At 58.5% G+C, this 19109-nt stretch overlaps 1 protein-coding gene across 14 annotated transcripts in view; it reads left to right on the top strand.

Annotated features, from left to right (window-relative positions):
• Nucleotides 1–19109, top strand: part of DNM2 (dynamin 2) — an 89300-nt gene that overhangs the window by 60992 nt on the left and 9199 nt on the right. For 5 of the 14 annotated variants that reach the window (XM_058728018.1, XM_058728014.1, XM_058728012.1 and 2 more), the window contains 9 exons: nt 1069–1136; nt 1763–1901; nt 4250–4336; nt 5967–6037; nt 7416–7445; nt 9506–9557; nt 10490–10501; nt 14065–14178; nt 18647–18756. In XM_058728018.1, coding sequence (XP_058584001.1) covers nt 1069–1136; nt 1763–1901; nt 4250–4336; nt 5967–6037; nt 7416–7445; nt 9506–9557; nt 10490–10501; nt 14065–14178; nt 18647–18756 — 683 coding nt within the window. Of the gene's footprint in view, nt 1–1068; nt 1137–1762; nt 1902–3121; nt 3261–4249; nt 4337–5966; nt 6038–7415; nt 7446–9505; nt 9558–10489; nt 10502–14064; nt 14179–18646; nt 18757–19109 lie in introns of all 14 variants that reach the window. The other 9 variants (XM_058728024.1, XM_058728020.1, XM_058728016.1 and 6 more) reach the window with 6 other exon arrangements.

The following is a 19109-nucleotide window of genomic DNA, read 5'->3' as shown; positions in this document are numbered from 1 at the left end:
CCAGCAGACCCGAATGAAAGCTCCATTTTCTCTCTCTGACAAAAACCAGCACACGTCCTTTGCAAAATACGCAGAGCACAGAGGTAAATTCTCGTAGGAAAATGGCCTCATCGTGTCGATGGGAAAAATAAGCCGGCCAGGGAGCCAGCATGTGTAGCGAGGCATGTAGATAATATTTATAGCACCCTTCCACGTGAAGGGGCGCGTCTGGATGTGTGTCTTTATGTAGACACATCTACAAAGATGCACACAAAAATGTCAGCTCTGGGCCCTGGGATTTGAGATTTTTTTTTTTTGTTAATTAGCTTGAAGTTGTACCCTTTTCCCCACGAGCACATACCATTTTTGTAAAAGACAGCGAAGTTCTTTTCAATGAAAACAAAAGCTAAAGGGGGGCAAACACCCATAATCCCAGTACCCGTAGACAACATGTGTTAGCACCTGGGTGTCCGTCCTTTCCCGATTATTTCTGTGCGAGTGGGTAAGTGCCCAGCATATGCAAACACAGCACGTATACTCATCCATACTTAAAAAACAAACGGATATGTCTCTGTACGTTGTTTTTTCATACGGTGGCCATCTTTCCACACCAGTCATGTATATTTCATGTGTTGTTAATGACACAGTAGTATCTTATCTTACGGATGTCCCGTTAGACGTTGAGCCAGTCTCTCATCAATGGACATTTAGGTGGTTTTCACATTCTTCAGCAGTTACGAATAGTTCTACAAACGTCACTAATTCTTAGTAATTCCTCGAGGTAGATTTCTACAACACTTAAAACTGCGTGAAAGTAGCTGTGTGTTTGGAGGTCCTGACTGGTATTGCAAAGTAGCCCGTAAGAAAGTTCATGTGAATTCACGTTACCTCTGGGAGAGGGCGAGAGTGTTCATTTCAAGCCATCCTTGCTGAAATTGGGTTTTAATGTTTTGAAGAATTTTGGTCTAGTGCGATAGGCCGCCGTGTGAAAACAGACACACACAGGACACGTAATGTTCCCCAAATACGCACCTGTTGTGGGGGTGCCGCAGGCACTTGCTTGCATGTGAGTGATTTGTCTGCTCTCAGATGGAGTTCGACGAGAAGGATTTACGGCGCGAGATCAGCTACGCCATTAAGAACATCCACGGAGTCAGGCAAGTGCCGAGGGGAGAGTTGCCACGTTCCCTTCACCTCTGCGGAGCTGTCCTCCAGCCAGTTGGTCCCCCATCCCTCTGGGTGCCCTGACTGTGAGGGCTGGAGTGGGCTCCTGGGTGGTTTGTCAGTAGCTTTAGAAGTCTCTCCCCGTGGGTCTCCAAGGGCACTCGAGGGCAGGTGTGCTGTCTCGTGTGGATCTATTGTAGGCCACGGGGCCATCTGCTGCCCATAGGTTCAGCTACACGTAGGTTCAGCTGCCCAGTCAGTTGGCATGAGCCCAGCTATGAAAGCTCACTGTAGATTTGCCCCCGGGGGTTGGGGGAGCCAGACCTGAGTCACGATTACGGGAATCCAGCATGTGTCCCCATCACAGGGCTCCCGTGAGACTCCTAGGTCCCCTCGATTATCCGACAAAAGTAGGCACTCTGGTTGTCCAGTCTTAAATCACCATGGCGTCCTCAGGACTCCCTGTGGGTTTCCAGGCAGTGGATGCAGGCGTCCAGCCCCCAGACTTGCTGTGACCTTGGCTCATTCTCGGGGACCTGGCCCATGCCTATGAAATTGCTGACCGTGCTTTGTTTCTCTCTGACTTATCTCCCCTGCCCCCGGGTACGGATGGTTTTAGGACCGGGCTCTTCACCCCGGACTTGGCATTCGAGGCCATTGTGAAAAAGCAGGTCGTCAAGCTGAAAGAGCCCTGTCTGAAATGTGTCGACCTGGTTATCCAGGAGCTAATCAATACAGTTAGGCAGTGTACCAGTAAGGTATCGGGCCCTCGGCAGGGTGACTCCTGGCCTTGTGGACGCGGGGGTATGGGGGTTTGGTATCAGGCTCCCAGTGCTGCTCCAGCCTTTGCCCCGCTGGTGCCCTTTCCCCCCAGATTGCCTTAGTTTCCAAGAATGTGGCCTCTTCCCAGGGGCTGGGGCGGGGGCGTGTTGGCCTGGGCGCAGCGTGTGTGTGGGGGGGCGGGGTGCGCCAGGCCTCCAGAACTGGCCAGACTGGTGGGCAGGGCTCCCTGGGACCCTGATATCAAGCCTAGCATGTGTCTGATGGAATTGGGGGTTTCATTGGGCTGTCGCTTTGCTGCCTTCTGGGAAGCAGAGAGGGACCCCGTGTCAGCTGTTGGAGGCCAGGCTCCCTGAACGAACCTCCCTGGCTGTCACCCTTTCTTGACAAACGCCTGGCACCCTCGGGCTTTCCTGGAGCCAGCCACTTCTCTGTCCCCAAGGCACCAAGAAAGGCCCGAATGCTAACAGCGTAACGAACACTTGGGTGCCCAGCTTGGCTCCTAACTGCCTCCACCAAGTACCCCTGGCTTCCTCCAGGAACAGAGCTGCCCCCCCCAGGCAGCATGTCCTCTGAGCCACTAGGTCACAGGCACCGTGTGCCAGTGTTCACGGGCCGCTGTCTCCACCTGGCAGGACGCGCTGGGCTCCCCCGCAGGCCTGGTTCCCAGGGCAGCACGCTTTGGCCAGGCAGCTGAAGTGCTTCCCAGTGGGCGGTTCGTGCTTGCACGTCCACGGTGGCCGTAGAGCTCTGGGTCGGTCTTCCAAGGCAGGGAAACTCTGCTTGAGCCTTCTGTCTCGGTCTGGAAAAGCCCACATTTGCTTCTTAAGCTTCTTCGATTAGAAAAGGGAGAGAGAGAGAGAAAAACCTAGACGGGGTAGAGATGATCATCCAAGATCGCATTGTCACAGGTGTGGAAATTCAAGGCCTCCACATTCCCTCGGCTGTCCAAACCGTGACAGTGACCCCTAGCGCTTCCGTAATGAAAGCCCAGAGCAAGCCCCAGCCTCTGCTCCGACCCAGGACTCCTCTTTGATCCGAAGCAGCTTCCGGGGCAAATGCGGGCACAGCCTCCTACTTGCATGTTACTAACCAGCTGACTCTCCTCTCTTCTCTTTCTCTGTCTCCCATCCCGCGTGTGTGGCCTGCACTGTCCCTGGGTGTCTTTCTACCTCGTCCCACCCTCCGCATGACCCAGGACGGGGCTCTTCACCCCCGACATGGCCTTTGAAGCCATTGTGAAAAAACAGATTGTAAAACTCAAAGAGCCGAGTTTGAAGTGTGTTGATCTCGTGGTCTCAGAACTGGCCACGGTCATTAAAAAGTGTGCCGAGAAGGTAACCGAAGGTTTCGTTGTTATCACCTGCGCATTCGTCCCGCATCTTCTCCCCCTACCCATGTTAGTCTTCACCCACGCATCTGGAAACTCTACCTCAGCAGGAACCCCCTTCTGTGGGCCCCTTGTCGCCCCGCGACGCCTCAACTTTGCGTGGCAGACGAACGGGAGGGAGTTGGGAACGCACACCTGGTCCACACTCCCAGTTTGGGCTCGGACGGGGATGGGAGGCCGGTGGTGTAGCCAGGTGCAGGCGGTGGGGACCGGCAGGAGTGCCTGTTCCTGGACCCCGTAGAGAGGGGGCGGGTGGGGGTGGGGGGGCAGGTCTCCAAACTGTCGCCGCAGGTGAAATGCTATCAGCGCGCAGACCTGCGTGTTCGTCACGTCACAGGGCGTTTGAGAGGCTTTCCACTAGTGATTTTGAGCACCCGCTCAGTTTTCCCCACCATGTGGACTTCACCCAAACCTCAGAAGGTGGGCTTCTCTGTGCCTTTGGTTTGGTTATGATCGGGGAATGGTTTTCGGCAAGGGGGTCCCTCTGAGGTAGATGGCCCAGATGGCGCCCCCATCCGCCTGGAACAGGCGCTACTCACTCACGAGCTGGGCGAGAGGTCCCGCCTCACTGGCCTGGTGGCCTTAATTATTATGCTCAGGTCCTCGCCCTCAGTGCTGGGCGGAGGGGGCCACCATCGCTGCAGGGCAGCGGACACACACAGCGCCCACTTTCTCCGCCACTTTCCATCTTGGAATCCATTCTCAAAAAGCACCTCTGCTCGTGCGTGGGCACCCTGTCACTCTCTCTGGCACACCGTTCCCCCACCGTCCCTTTCTTGTCTCCCAGCTGGAGCAGCTAGGAGACAGGAGTGGGGTGGGGACTCGGTGGGCCCACCCCTTGTCACTTCCCCTCCCCCACGTTCTCTGTGTGGTTGTGTCGCTTCCTGTGCCACGAGGACACAGCCAATGCCACCACTCTGCTCCCCCGCCCCCCAGCTCAGCTCCTACCCCCGCTTGCGAGAAGAGACGGAGCGAATCGTCACCACGTACATCCGGGAACGGGAGGGGAGAACCAAGGACCAGGTATTGGCTTTTTGTTTTACCTTTCAGGTGTCATTTATTTGCATAAATCTTTTTTTTTTTTTAATTAAAAAAGGTTTATGTGCTTATATCTTGAGCATACATTTCTTTGAGTAATGACAAATGCATAAAAGAAGGTAACCCCCTCTCTCCCCCACCGCCCCCTCAGCAAGATGCAGAACCATTCTGTGGCCCTCAAAATTCCCCGCCTTTACCCCTCCGCAGCCCGCCGGTCCCGGCAACCACCCGTCTGCTCCCTGTTCCCCAAGTTTTGCCTTTTCCAGAATGTCACTTGAGTGAACTCCCGTCGTATGTAGCCCCTTGAGTCCGCCCTCCTTCACTCCGCATAGCACGTTCAGGATTCATCCCTGTCATTTGCGGTGTTTTGCAGAGTTTGTTGCCGGTGATCACCGCATAGGGTTCCCTCGTGCGTGTGGACCACAACTTGTTTCATCCACTCGCGCTCCCGATGATGCGTGGGTGCTTTTTATGTTCCAACGTTTTCTCGTGAAGACCAAGCGCACACGAGGACAGAGAGCGGGACAGGTCCCCGCACCTGCCGTGTGCCGAGTGAGCCCAAAGCCGGCTGCACGTGGCTGCATCCGGTCCCGTCCCTTCCCCCCAGGTGTCCACTGGGGTCTCTGGGCAGGTGTTTGTTCAGACCAGAACCAGCACAAGCCTCCACCTTGTATTTGGTTGCGATACCGCCGTGTTTCGCGCATCAGTGGAGCAGAAGCTGGCTCCCGTGCGGCTTCCGTAGCCCTGAAGTTGTATCAGAAGCTTCAAAGATTCCCTTTAATTTTGTTGTTGTTTTCAAGAACGTTGCTGTCCTTTTCATACACGCCATGGCGCCTGGTTGCCCCACTGCCAGCACTTCTGGGCTCCATCCCAAGGCTCTGGCCGATGGGGCGCAGGCCTTATAAAACCAGCAACAATGGCTCCCGTGGACAGAGCACCCCAGCATTTTCCAGCACCCCCACAAAGTCCAAGTGCCTGGCGTGTTTGATGCTGGAGGGCTCAGAGGCACAGTGAAACGCCAGGAAAGGGCAGGGTATTATGTGAAGGCCTGTCCCTTATCTGAGATCACACCCTGACTGGCTCCTGCGGTCCTGTGTTTTTGGGTTCCATTCTAACGCCCTTGCCTGGCCGCATTATCTTCGCTGTTTGAATGCAGCACTTACCACACTCCAGGCCCTACTCTAAACACGTCACATGTTGGGAATTATTTAACCCTACACAGCTGGACCTCTTGTTCCTTTCCACCTTCCACCGTCCCGTAACGTGAGGCCAAGGGTCACAAAGTCAGGCGGTGGCCTGGCAAGACTGCAGCCCAGGTGGTCAGCCTAGGCCGCGCCTGCAGCCACCGCTGCACAACGAGCTGCCTCCCCCTGCTCTGTGGGCCCCGTCTTTCTTCCTTGTGAGGCCCTGAAGTTTCAGTTACCCGTGCCCCTCTTCCCTCTACAGATTTACCCCAAGGTTTGTTTGTGTTGGAAGGATACGCGTGGTCCCAGGTCTTCGGCCTGGGAAGCCGCAGGGTTCCAGCTCCCCCTGCTGGCGGGTTGGGGAAGTGCTCTGGCCACTGCCGTCCCCGCCAACCTCCGCTCTGTACTCACAGTTCCCCTCCTTCTTCCAGATCCTTCTTCTGATCGACATCGAGCAGTCCTACATCAACACGAACCATGAGGACTTTATCGGATTTGCCAAGTATGTACTTTTCAGGACAGCAGCCGGTGGGTGGCACCAATGCCCGCCCTCAGAGCCAGGCCCCGAGGGAGGTGGTTGAGTTGGCTTCCCTCAGCAGACTGGGGCAAGAGGGTCTTTCTGTCAGGGTCTGGGGGGTGAAGCGTAGAGCCATCTGAGAGTATCTGGGAGCTTTCCGGGGTTAATAGCAGCGTCCGTCCTCATTGTCCTCAACACGCCTCCTACGGGGCAGACCTGTGGTCGGCCGCTTCGGGAAAGGGTGAGGCCGGCAGCATTCAGTGCTCTCCTTCCTACGTGACGTCTCAGAACCTTCATAAACTGGGCGGCTCTCCCCAGACTCCCCCATCTGCACTCGGCCCTCTCGCCGAACATCTCGCAGGCTCCGGGGGCCGCTCGTTGGGAAGCGTGCTGTCCGGCCTAGGCTCTCCGTGGCTTCCACCCGTACACCATGGATTCAAAATCAAACCCTTCCATGGCACGTGGATAAGGAAGGTGCCAGAGCAGGGGTCTCTGATTTCAGCAGGGCCTACATGTAAATGCTGGGGGCCTCAGGCATCGGGCACTGACCCCGTCAGCCCCTGGGTCCACCCTCAGCGAACTTGGGCGTCACATGGATTGTTCTGATGGCCTCCTGAAGGTCTTCTTGCCTGAGCCCAACAGAAGAATCGGTAGCCAGCTTCCTTGCGTTCACTCAGCAAGTATTCCTGGCGTGCGTTCTCTGTGCCAAGCACAGACCCAGGTCCCCACCCTCAAAGGAAGGTCCCGTGCCAGAGACAGACACGCAGCCAACCCCTTAAGACCCAGGGTAATCACTGCTGGGGTCAGGGCTGCGTGAGGCTTGTGTTGAGTCCAAGGGGCAGCCTTCCGGCCTGGCCTTGGAGTCGCAGGGAAGCTTCCTTGTGGAGCAGGGCCTGTTAGAACCCAGTCTTGGGCTAGCAGGCTGTGCAAAAGGATCTTTATCTCAGGGGTCTCTGTGCTGGACCCAGCACTTGTGGGTAGGACATCTATCATTGCACTCAACAGAGTTCGGTCAGCTGTTCTTTGCTGGGCACGTGGTAGGTGAGTGGAAGGAAGGAAGGAAGGCGGGCGGGCATGATCAGAAGCCGTCCTTGACACCCGGACGAGCCAAGGGCCCTACTTGGGCTGCCCCTGCTATGGGAGGACTGAGGGGCCCTGACCTCCTGCGCCTCATCCCCCAGCAGCCAGGTGTATGTGGGCGGAAAACGCTGGTCCCCCTCTTTGGTTTGCTGCTGTTTGTGCCTCACCTTGATGTCTCTGCTTCTCACACTTCATCCACAGTTCCTTCTCACAATCTCTCCTGTTTTTCCTTTGACCACTCCACTCTTTCCTCTGGACTCCTGGGCCTTCCCACTTCCCCCAGCTGTTATTATACTGAGCAGCTGGTGACCGGGTGGGTATTGCCTGCTGTGTGCCTTTTTCCTGCTGTGTGAACGGGGTCGCCCTGGCTGGGGGTGGGGCCCAGGGCCCCAGCCTTGGAGGGTGGACGTCGAGGGGGCCCGCTGGACAGCCGTGGAGCACTGTCTCAGAGCTGGGCCCAGGGCAGGGCCCTTGGAGTAGGAGGGTGAACGAGCCGGACTTGGGCCTCGCCCTTTCACAGCCCACAGGCTGGACACGTGTTTTTACCGAGCACGTTGTCGCGTAAAAGACCAGAGTTGGAAAGGAGAGTAGGTGAGGGGCTGTAGGAAGGAGGAGCGAGGGACGTGGCCTGGAGAGACCTTCCCGAGGAAGTCACGACAGCCAGGTGGCAGACAGGCAGAAGACCTAGACGGTGTCGGGACAGGGAAGGGAGGGAAGGGAGACCCAAGACACAGGAACACGGGGAGAGCAAGGCAGGGTGGAGGTGAGAGGCCAGGCCCCACTGCCAGGAGGAGCCCTGCAGGCTGAGGGGAGGACTTTGGACTCCTCCCGCTCCCCTCATCCACCTGAAAGCAAGAAATGTCTGATTGGGAGCCGGCAAGGGAAAGGGGCACCTACAGGGGCTTCTGGGTGAGGGCGGGAGCCAGGAAGCCCCAAGCAGCACATCTGGGGCCTCGCTGGCACCCAGCCATCACTGTGCGGGGCTTAATCGGTCCCGTCTCCCGCAGACACTGTTGACCGAACTCCTTCCTGGGCTAGATGTTGTCGGCTGCTTTCTCACTGCCCTCTAAATATGAAACCCAGGCCCAGAGGAAAAGCTTTGTAATAAACTCATTGAATGCTAGGGAAATTGTTGGACAAGTTCTTCCTCCGTTCTTTTATTTTTTTTTATTTTTTATTCACTTATTCTGAGAGGGACAGAGACAGTGTGAGTGGAGGAGAGGCAGAGAGAGGGAGAGAGAGAGAACCCCAAGCAGGCTCCGCACGGTCAGCACAGAGCCCATTGTGGGGCCCGAACCCATGAAACCGTGAGATCGTGACCTGAGCCAAAACCCGAGAGTTGGACGCTCAACCGACTGAGCCAGCCAGGCGCCCCAGTTCTTTCTCCAATCTTACTCTTCCAACCTTTGCCTGTCTAGGAACGGAAGCCTATTTCCTTAACTCTCTCCCTTACTCTCTCTCTCTCTTTTATCCTACAGCCAGCTTGAACTTTCAGGTACAGCCCCAGAGGCAGCCAGTAAAGGAGTGTAACAAGATGGTTAGCCTTGTCATATTCTGAAAGTTCTTAAAACAATGCGTATTCCTAAAGGAATGTCTGATTCCTCAAGCAATACGATAAGAAAAGAAAGTAGGATGCCTAAGGAATAGGAGGTATCAGTTGTTTGCAGACGGGTGGTGCTGTGATTGTCTCAGTGGAAAATAGGACGAACAGGGGAGCTGAGTGGGTGCCCACGTGCAAAACACGTGGCCTTCATCCGCGTGGCACAAACTAGCCAGGAAACAGGGTAGCTAAAGAAGAGAAAAGATCAGGGACTGGAGGCAAATGAAGGACTTTATAGAAACCCTCTGGTGACCTTACCTCTCCTCTGCATTTGGGTCGGAAACCATCCAGAATGTTTTCACGGTGAGCAGCCATCCCCTGTCCTGATCTCCCAGGGTGGCCGGCTCTGTGGTCGGAGCCACTGAAGATTTGGTGCCGGGGTCAGGGATGGGCAGAGAGAGTGGGAAGGAGCCGCAGTTTGCGCCCCAAACAGCCTGGTTCTCAGGTTACTCTGCAGCCACCATGGCTTCCTCCCAGCCACCTGGGAGTCCAGCTTCTCGGGCCCCGCCTTGGAGGCTCTGGGGCCACTGACCCCTGGAAATAGCTGGTGCCCTTGGAGGTGGCTGAGGTCAGGACCTCGAAGCCTCAGTTTGACTGAATACATCTTCTCGTTGCATGAGCCCGAGCTCTTTCCCTTGGGTAGCCCTTTGTGTGGAAGGCGCTCCTCTCTGCCTCTGCCCTGAGCTGGCCACTTGGCCCCCACAAGGGAGAGAACCTCACCTCATCCTTCCCAGCGTGTCGCCACACGAGTCCTCTCTCTGCTTCGTTTTCAGCGCCCAGCAGAGGAGTACACAGCTGAACAAGAAGAGAGCCATCCCCAACCAGGTAGCCCGCCCCTCCACAGCCCACAGCTCTAGCCTTGGGGGCGGATGGGACTTAGGGACCGCCGAGCCCAGTGACGGTACCTGGCTCGTGACATGTCCCGCCAGACCCCTTACCCCCACTCCCAGCCTCTTGAGTCTGTTCAGGTTTTGGTGTTTCAGGAAACCTGTCTTTGAACTAAAGCTCTGGCCCAGGCTGTGGGGGCACATTTGCACACCCAGAAGGCCCTGTCTGACATCCAAGGCCACGGTTAGAACTTGACCCCCAAGAGAGGGGCATGGGTGTCTGCAGCCGAATTGGGTTCCCAGCCCTAGCCCCAGGAGACTCGGAATCTGTGGGAGGGGGGGGCGGGAGGCCGCGTGGTGGTCAGCGGTTCTGGGGAGCCTGAGGGTCCTGTGTGCCCCATTCCTGGAGAAACCCAGAGCCACATGAAGCGTTCTCTACCTCGATGTCATGCCCCAGCCAGAGGCCTTGTGAAATATGAACAGCTTCATATATGCCAGTGTTAGGTGCCTCCTTTTTTTTTTTTTTTTTCTTTAAGAAAAACACATCATCCCGGCAGAGCTCACCCCACTTCTCCATATTAGACAGGGGTGGGAGCGGGGACGGGGGTGGGGGCTCTGCTATCTTGCACGATTATAGAGCCCTCTGGAAAAGAAGGATGTAACCACTGCATGATTTTTTTGCGCTTGCCATAGGTAATACATATGTTGTTGCTTTTTTGTTTCGGGAGATGATAATGAATTAAATATTAACACCATGAATATAATTAATAGCATGTAATTTTTTTTCTTTTGCTGTTTTTTCCCTTGCTCTTCTCTCCCATTTTTGTGCTTTTCCTGCTTTTTCTCTGTCCCCTCATGTCCCTTACGTTTTCTTTCCCTCTGCCGGCTCTTCTTTGATTTACCCACAATCCTAACTTTGCATTTTCAAAGGGGGAGATCTTGGTAAGTACCCACTTAGTGTGGTAGCAAACATTAGAGAACCTAAGAGTGGTGGAGACCCCGCCGCCCCGTAAATGTCCCTTTCCCCCCAAATAACAGAACAACTAAAAATCGAGCTAACCTAAAAACCTCCTGCCGTGGCCAACACCCGCTGGACTCCGTGTTGCCCTGGGCATAAGCTGACTCACACGGACACTAACCTGACCACCACCCTTGTGGGAGGCCCAGCCCGCCCGCCAGCCCATTTCTGACACATGTAACTAGTTCCTATAGGTCAGGGATGGCAAATACTCAGCTAACACCCCATGCTTCCCTCCCCTCACATCCCTGGCCAGGGGAGATTTTGCTTAAGCCCTGCTGGAACTGGTTCTTGCCCCTGCCGCCACTGGCCTCACCATGCCGAAATGTTCTCTTCCTGCACTCCGGGCAGACATTACTAATCGATCCGGCGCTCTTTCCTTTGTGCCCCTCCCTGGCCGTGTGCAGGCATGGCTAATCGATCCTGGCATACTCTCCTGAGCAGGCCACTACTCCCCTTCCTGTGGCAGATGTGACTTGACTGGTCAAAGAATTTTTTTCCCCCATGTGATAGCTTTGCACGTGACACCCCTCCTACACCCACGAGAGGCATGACTGGCTGATCAGGGAACTCTCTCCTGGATGCTGCCACTACTGTTCCCTGCCCGTGGCAGGATATGATGATTGGTTAGACTGTTCCATGCCACTTGCTCCCTTCCCTTAGCGTTTGCCTGCGGCAGGCATCACTCCTTTCCTGCCGCGCCCAGGGTTCTCACTTTGAATACTCACCACCTCCCCCTCCAAACAGTCCAGGGGCCCGCTTCTCCTCACACCCCGAGAGGTTTAGTTGTTCTCTTCCTGCCAGATTCCACATCCCCAGCACCAAAGGCCAGCCGCGCCCCGGCTGCGGGCCCCTGGGTCTCCCGGCCACGGTTTCCATTCCTGCCCCAGGTGACTCAGGCCGAGGACCCTGACCCGGGAGGAGGCTGACCCACCCTGCCGGCGGGCCCCAGCTTGCTGCTTCCTGCTGCTGCCCGTGCTGCCCCCTGTGGCCCTTCCTCCCACCCCTGGCGTGTGTGCGTGCCTGTCCCTGTGCACCCCGGAGCGTGGGAGCCTGCCTGCCTCTTCTATCCCTCCACCCCCCTCCTTCTAAGCCAGGCCCCTGGGGCACAAATTTGGCTTCTAGATGAAGAAGGCCAACCACTCCTTCTCCTGTAGACTCAGCACATGTGTCTGCCGCCCACAGCTTGCGCCTCCCCAGGGTGGGATTTCATCTCTGACCCTACATGGCTCCCACGCGGACAGCTCTCTGGGCAGCTCGAGGGGAAGGGGACCTTGGAGGCTTCTCCAGGCCTACTCAGATGGGCCATTCCCGGCACGGCATCTGCCCTGTGGCCACATGCCCCACAGCATGGCCAGGGCCCCGTGTGCCAGCTCTGACTGCTACTAACTGAGGGTGTGCAGGCAGGTGAGCCAGGCCAAGGAGGGGGTAGGTGGGGGGCATATCTGCCCCCTTGGGAACTGGGCTGGGCCCCGGGGTGGAGAGGCCTCACCACATGAAGACTTGTCTTCCGGGGAGCACTGACCGCCTACGTTGTCCACCTCCTTCCTGCTTCTCTTCCCCTGGTTGTCGGTGACTGAGTGTAGAAATACCTACTCTGCCTGGCCTAGGCTAGGACGAGGCAGGCTCTACCCTGGCCCCTGGGTTGGGGAAGGAAGGAGTGGGTATGAACACAGAGACCCACACAGCTCTGGGACAGGGGGTGTGGTTGCTGGAGCCAGGGACTCCTTCCTGGGCCATATGCAGGATGGCCTTGAGCCGGAGTCTGAAGACCAGCCTTGCCCCAGCGTGACCAGAGCTCCCACCTTGCCTGGGACTGGGGGCATTCCCAGGACTCCAGGTTTTCAGTACTAAACCAGGGCACCCTGGGAGGATACCATGACCTTACTGAGGCCAGCGGTCTCTGCCCCCTTGCCCACCAGGCAGCCATGGTTGGGCGGGTGCCAGCAGTCTCTGCTCACTCCCTGGTGGCCACAGGTCTCCAGGTGCTGTCTCGTCATCACCAGGAAGCCCTAACAAGGGCCGCCAGGTGGCATCCCATGCTGTCCCCAGCCTGGGCGAGGGCTTCTGTGTAGTGCAGAGGTCCCTGGGTGTGCTCTGGCCGCCTCCACCCTCATGGCCCATGAGGCTCAGAGCCTAATTCCAGCCATAGGAAGCAGGTGGCCCTGTTAAGATTTGACAGGCCTGGGGGCAGGTCAGAGTGGGAGGAGAAAGCCCCTCCTGAGACCTACCCCTTAGGAAGACACGTGAGCCCCAGGGTCATCCCTCAAGCCCCATCCGACCCCCTCCCCCCCCCCACACCCCCCTTCCCCGCCCCGAGGCGGGTGGGGAGGTGGGGACTCAACACCAGCCCATCCCAGCTGTCCTTGGCCGCATCTCCGCATAGCTTGGCCCGGTCTGTTGCTGCCTGGGCCCCAGGTGGCCCTGCCTGTGCCTCCATGTGCTTCCCGCTGCCCGGGGGTCCCCAGACCAGAGTGATGGGTAGCTCTGGCCCACACATGCCTCCATGACCCAGGGAACACAGGACCGTGGCCCCTCAGGCTGCCTACATGCAGCTGTCAGATGAGTCCTCTGTGTAGACCTGGCTGGACTCTGCCTCCTACTCAGATGACAGCTGCAGGCAGACGAGCCCCGGCCAGGGGATCTTCCAGGCCAGAGCCTCAGCGCGTCAGAGAAGAATGGGACTTCCGGGTTTGAGGCCAGCGAGGGGCATGATCCCCGGCGGGTGCCCCAAGCTCAAACCTTTGGCCCCAGCCCTCTGGGCGGAAGCATCCCTTCTTCCTGTACTCTGGAAAGAGCCTGTGGGGAAGGGAGCCCCAGGACAGAGGCCGGCCGCCATCCCCGTCCAGAGCAGGTCCCATTGCCCACCAAGTGTCCACCAGAGTAAGCTGGGCAGGTGACCAACAGCGCGGGCAGCAGAGTTGACACTGTGGGTTATGCTTCTGCCGGTCAGCCGCAAAAGGAGGGAGAGAAAGAACCACTCCCGTTTCGTGGCAATTCCGCCAGCCTTCCGCTAACAGCCATCTTCCAGAGGGTGTGAGGGCGTCCCTGGCACTTGGTCCCGCAAGTGTGATTCCTCCGATGTCACGTCCCATGTGACACACTCCCATACAAGCCCGGGAACTGTCCCGGGCCCCTTGTAGCTGGGCACACCTTTTCTTGCCTGTGCTGACTCGACCCCGCGTGCAGGGGGTCTCCCGGGGGCCCGGTTCCCTGCCCCCTCCACCCCCACCCCCACCCCCAAGTCTTGTGAGTGAGTGTGCGTGCCCCGTGTCTGTCTGCCTGGGCATCCTGTGTTGGTTTGCAGTGGGAAATGCTTGGGGGCAAGGTGGAGTTGGGTTGCCTGGCCTAGGGCTCTAGGGCTGGAGGCATCTCTGCTGTGTGGTCCGTCTTCCTTACTGGGGACGAGGGCCCTGGGCCCTGCACGGGGGTGGGCTGGGCCGGGTGGCAGGCGTTGTCCCCCTCTGAGCAGCACCCTCCCCCCCAGGTGATCCGCAGGGGCTGGTTGACCATCAACAACATCAGTCTGATGAAGGGCGGCTCCAAGGAGTACTGGTTTGTGCTGACGGCCGAGTCTCTGTCCTGGTACAAGGATGAGGAGGTGAGTGGCTGGGGGTGGGTGGGTAGGGCGGTGGGACTAGAGTGGGTGGATGCTTGCTCGTTCATTCCAGAACGGCTCCCCAAGCTCCTCCCTGAGGATGGTAATGGCCAAGACTGGGGCGGGGCTGGGGGGGGCGGTGCATACTAGGCACCAGGTTGCGTATCCCAGCCCCACATGACCCTCTAGGGGTTCAGCCTGATAGCGGCTCCACTTCGGGAGGAAAGGGAGATGGAGAAGGGAGCCCTTGGCAGGCTAGAAACCGACCCCAGCCTCCAGAGTCACAGGGAGGCATCCCTGGCTCTCAGAGGGGGCACGGTCTGAGGTCAGGGACTCAGGCTCCCGGCCAGGTTGCTGAGGTGCTGGGGGCCCAACGTCTACAAGGGGCTCAGCCAGGCACCTCGTTTCCCTGTCTATGAAGTGGGATAGAATGGCCCCTGTGACGTGCTTAGCTATAGTGTCTGTCTAGAACATTCCCTATGTACTTGTCCTGATCCAAAGGGCCTGGGGAGGCCTCTGGGAATGGCACCAGGAACGCAAACCCCAGGGCTGTTTGCTGCCTTGTACCGTGGTCTCCGGGAACCTGCAGGCAAGCCCTGTGAGCGATTGCGCCCCCAGCCCAGTGGGCCGCCTCTCGGGCAGCACTGCCGTCTGGGTCCCTTCTCCGCCTCGGCACTGGCCTGTCTTCCCGGCCCGAGCGGCCCATGTCTTTGCTTAGTTCTCTTAACAACGTGGCCATGGCCTAGTGTGACTGCCTGTTGCTGCTCTGTCGTGGGCGGGATCGGCTTCTGAGGGTCACCAGTGGGGGACACTGTGTTGCTTTCATTTTCCTGGGTTGCCCCATGAAAGGCCCACCAGCCCTCCCTGTTGGCCAGGGCGGCGTTAGGCGTCTGTGACAGAGGCCCAAATGAAGGCACTTAGGGAGACGGCAGTCTGTGTCTTGCCCGTGTCCTGGGGAGCTTGGCAGGCCTGTGCCGGGAGGCTGTCCCGAGCCCGAGCTCCGCCTTCCCCATTTTGCCACCTTAACGTGTGACTCCCCTGCCGTGGTCCCATATCCCCCCTGCCCATCCCAGTATGGTCTGTAGCAGCCTGAAGAAGGGAAGAAGGGCCTGCGGAGGAAGGTACCTACCTGCATTGCTCTGCTCGTGCCCCTGACCGTCTGGTCACATGGCCACCGTGTGTCCTAGTCACCTGGGATGGTGCAGCTCTTGTTTGTGAAGTCCCTGCCCTGTGCCAGGCTCACTGGCTTGGGGAGCCCACCGTGGCCACAATTTCCTCAGAAAATCCTTATGCTCCATTTGTTCTTAAGGAATCGGGCTCCAAGCAGTGACTCGCCCTGTGTCACAGAGTGGGGAAGGGTCCCTGTGTTGTGGGTATAGGGCGTGTGCTCCCTGTCCCGAGAGACACCTCAGCCCTGGCCTGGACCACTCTCTTGTGGCCCGGGCTGGACACGGTTCCTCCGAGGGAGGGTGTTTAGGGGTGAAATGTCATTGTTCCCGCTCATTCTGGAACCTTCCAAGAGCATCAGGAACCCCGCGCCCCCTGAAGGACCCTGTCTGGTGGCTGTTTCTAAGCCAGGAGAGGGCGTGGCCAGGACCACAGAGCCTCTCGGAGGGTGAGGTCAGGCGTTTCTTAAGGAACCCTCGGGGCCAGATCAGCTTCTCAAAATGGCCGGGGTGGGGATGACGCTTTTGCATTTTCTCCCTCCTTCCGCCCCCACAGTCTGAAAGCCGGTCTGCGGAGGCTTTCACCAGGCCAGCTGAGGGCCGGTCTCCACCTTGGGCCCGGCCATCTCCGCCCAGGGTGGGAGTGCCAGGCTTTGTGACGGCCTTGGGCAGTGGTAGGGGAACTTGGGGCCCGAACCCCCTCCTGGCGGTTCACTGCAAGTCCGGTTTTAAGAGCTCCTTTTCTTTAGTGGAGAAGGGGTCCCTCGTTTTCCCCTCATGTAGGGGTTGAAAGCAGCAGCCCCGGACCCTCCCGCGGGCCCAGACCCAGGGCAGGGGAGGCTTCGGGACGGGAGGAGGGTGGATCGCCGGCCGGCGGTTAACGAGAACCGTCAGGCCCGTGAAAGGGGCCCTGTGTGCCCCGCAGACACAAAGCAGACTGAGGTCGGGAGGGGCGGGACCCTCGGAACCCCACACGTGGCAGCCGCCACCCCCCCCCCCCACCCCCAGCTCAGGGACCTTCTCAGAGAGGCGAACCGTATTTCTTTATTTTAAAAAAATAACCCAAGAGGAAGCAGTTACAGAGTGGGGTGGGACTAGGGGGACCGTTCAGCCAGAGCCCCTACCCCCGCGGCTGGCGGCGGCTCCCTCTGCTTTTCCCTGGCACCTCGTCTCCCACCCAGGCCCTCCTTGACTCCCCAGGCTTCGGTGCACGTCTCTCCATCCCGGTGGAGAGCAGGGCGGTGGGCGATGACACTCACCTCCGGGTCCGCCTCGCTGCGGAGGGGGCGGAAGTTCAGGGGTGCCCGTCCCGACGCGCCGCTTGCCCGAGCCCAGCCTAACCAATGTGCAGACTACTGTACACATTCAGAACCCCCTGAACAGGTAGTCTGAACACTGGGTGGGCGGGGCCGGCTGTCCGTCCTGCAGGCCCCCTGGCGGGGGAGGAGGGGGGGGGGGACAAGGAGGGCCACTGCGCCCCGGCCCCTTGGAGCGGGCGGGGAGGCCGGTGCCTGCGCCGATGCGCTTCTCTCGTCTGACGTGGCACGGCTGGGGCCGGCTCGCATCTGGAGAAAGTTGTGGGTTTGCAGGAAATCCTAAGGAGGGGGCTGGGGAGCGGGTGGGCGTGGGCGGGAGGGAGGGTTTGGGTCCGCGGCCTCTGTGTGCAGGCAGAGGGCTCTTTGGGGGGCGGGTGGGGGCGGGGTGCGCACACGCCTCTGCGTCTCTGTGTGTTTGTGTTCTGTGCATGCGTGTCAACAGCATCAGGAAGGCAGCTGCCGCGCTCCGGGCGGAATCACACTATAAACAGTTCCAGATGTGGCGTCTCGCTCGGGGCCCAAAAGGACTGTGACTCAGTTACTTGGCCTGGCCAGCCGACTGGAAGCTTCCTGCCTCCTGACACGACAGGGCGGGGGCAGCACAGGCCCTTCCACAGTCTTCTGAGCAGGGAACCCCCATCCCGGCCCCTTCTAAAGCCCCCGAGACTCTTCTCCGGAAGGTTGGAGGGCCCTGGGACTTACCCAGAGCCTTTCTGTGCCGTCTCCTTCCTCAGACCCCCCTCTGCAGCATGAATGGGGGGTTCACACCTCCGTGGCCACCAGGCCCCTCTTCTGCCCCTCACTGCAGCTCGGCCGGAAGGAGCACTCTGCCTGGCTTCCTCCTTTGCCAGAGTCCTGGGACCTGACCCTAGAGCCATAAGAGTGAGGGACAAACACACAGAAGAAAACCCTAGTGTCTCCTGGGCTCGACTTAATCCTCACCTTGCACAGGGAGGGCAGGACTCCTGTCTGCCTTTGACAGATGAGGAAACTGAGGCATAGAGAGGGAGTGATTTGCCCAAGGGTCCGTGGCCGGGGAGGGGCAGAGCCCATCTGAACTGCTAAGGCCTGGGCCGCCGGGAGGTCTAAGATGATGCACCCACAGGGGCCCAGCCCCAGGCTGGGGGTATAGTAGGTCCTTAGCCTCCATCGGTGGGTGAATGTTGGCTTCCGTGACTCACCAGGCCTGTGCCCCTGGCTGAGGGCCACATCCTCTCAGCTGCTTCCCCAGCAGCCGCCAGGACTGCTGTGCCTGTACTCCGTGGGGCACTTCCTGATCAGGGCTGCCCTTGGGAAGTGAGTGACATTTCCGTGGCTTTGGAGCTCAGGCATCACCTCAAGGGGGCTCTCTTTCCAGCTCCAGGATCATCTGAAGCTGACTAGTTTTAAATCCCAGCCCTACCCCTGAATCGTTGCCTGCCCCCTCTTTGCCTCAGTCTCCCTCTCTGTAAGATGGGATCATAGCAGTAATTCAGTTACAGGCTCATTGTGAAGATAGAGTGGTCGTAGGCGTGGTAGTGAACCAGACAGGAGTCCCTGGCCTTGAGGAGCTGACGAATCAGGTGGGTGACAGAGAATAGCCTAGGTCAGTGAGCAGGATAAGGTGTTGTGTTACGCGAGAGGAAGTACCAAGGGGAGAAGGAGGACGGAGAAGGCAAGGGAGACAGTGCCTGCGAACGTGTGGGGTGGGGTCGGGGCAGGCCTCTCCGAGAGGGTCCCCTCCGCACAAAAACCTGAAGGAGGCAAGGAGGGAGCCACGCGGGCATTGGGAAGAGGAACATTCCAGCAAAGGCCCTGGGGTGACATGAGCCCACCTGGCACCTTGGAGCGTCGAGGGGGCCAGCATGGCTGGGGCAAAGTGGACAAGGGAGAGGCGGGGGCCGAGGCAGGTGAGTTAATCCGAATAAAGCCACCAGCATGAGAGTCTGTGGCAGGTGGCCCTCGAGGTGGGGTCCAGTCCGGGGTGACCCCTCCCCTTTCCGCCCTCAGGAGAAGGAGAAGAAGTACATGCTGCCTCTGGACAACCTGAAAATCCGCGACGTGGAGAAGGGCTTCATGTCCAACAAGCACGTCTTCGCCATCTTCAACACGGAGCAGAGGTGAGGGCCCACTGGGCGAGAGTGGCCGTCCGCATCCAGTCAGTAGTACCCACTGAGCGTCTTCTGTGTAAAGTCCCTGCCCTGGGGTCTCATGTTCCAGAAAGGGAATCAAGTGAGGGGCACCTGGGTGGCTCAGTCAGTTAAGCGTCCGACTTCACCTCAGGTCATGATCTCACGGTTCGTGGGTTCAAGCCCCGCGTGGGGCTCTGTGCTGACAGCTCGGAGCCTGGAGCCTCCTTCGGATTCTGTGTTCCCTCCCCCCCCACCCTGCTCCTCCCCCCCACTAGCACTCTGTCTCTCTCTGTCTCAAAATTAAACGTTAAAAAAAAAAAAATTAGAAAGGGAATCAAGTG

Source organism: Neofelis nebulosa, chromosome 4, assembly GCF_028018385.1.
Source record: "Neofelis nebulosa isolate mNeoNeb1 chromosome 4, mNeoNeb1.pri, whole genome shotgun sequence".
In the NCBI taxonomy this organism is placed as follows: domain Eukaryota; kingdom Metazoa; phylum Chordata; class Mammalia; order Carnivora; family Felidae; genus Neofelis; species Neofelis nebulosa.
This window is presented reverse-complemented; position numbering and strand designations above follow the sequence as displayed.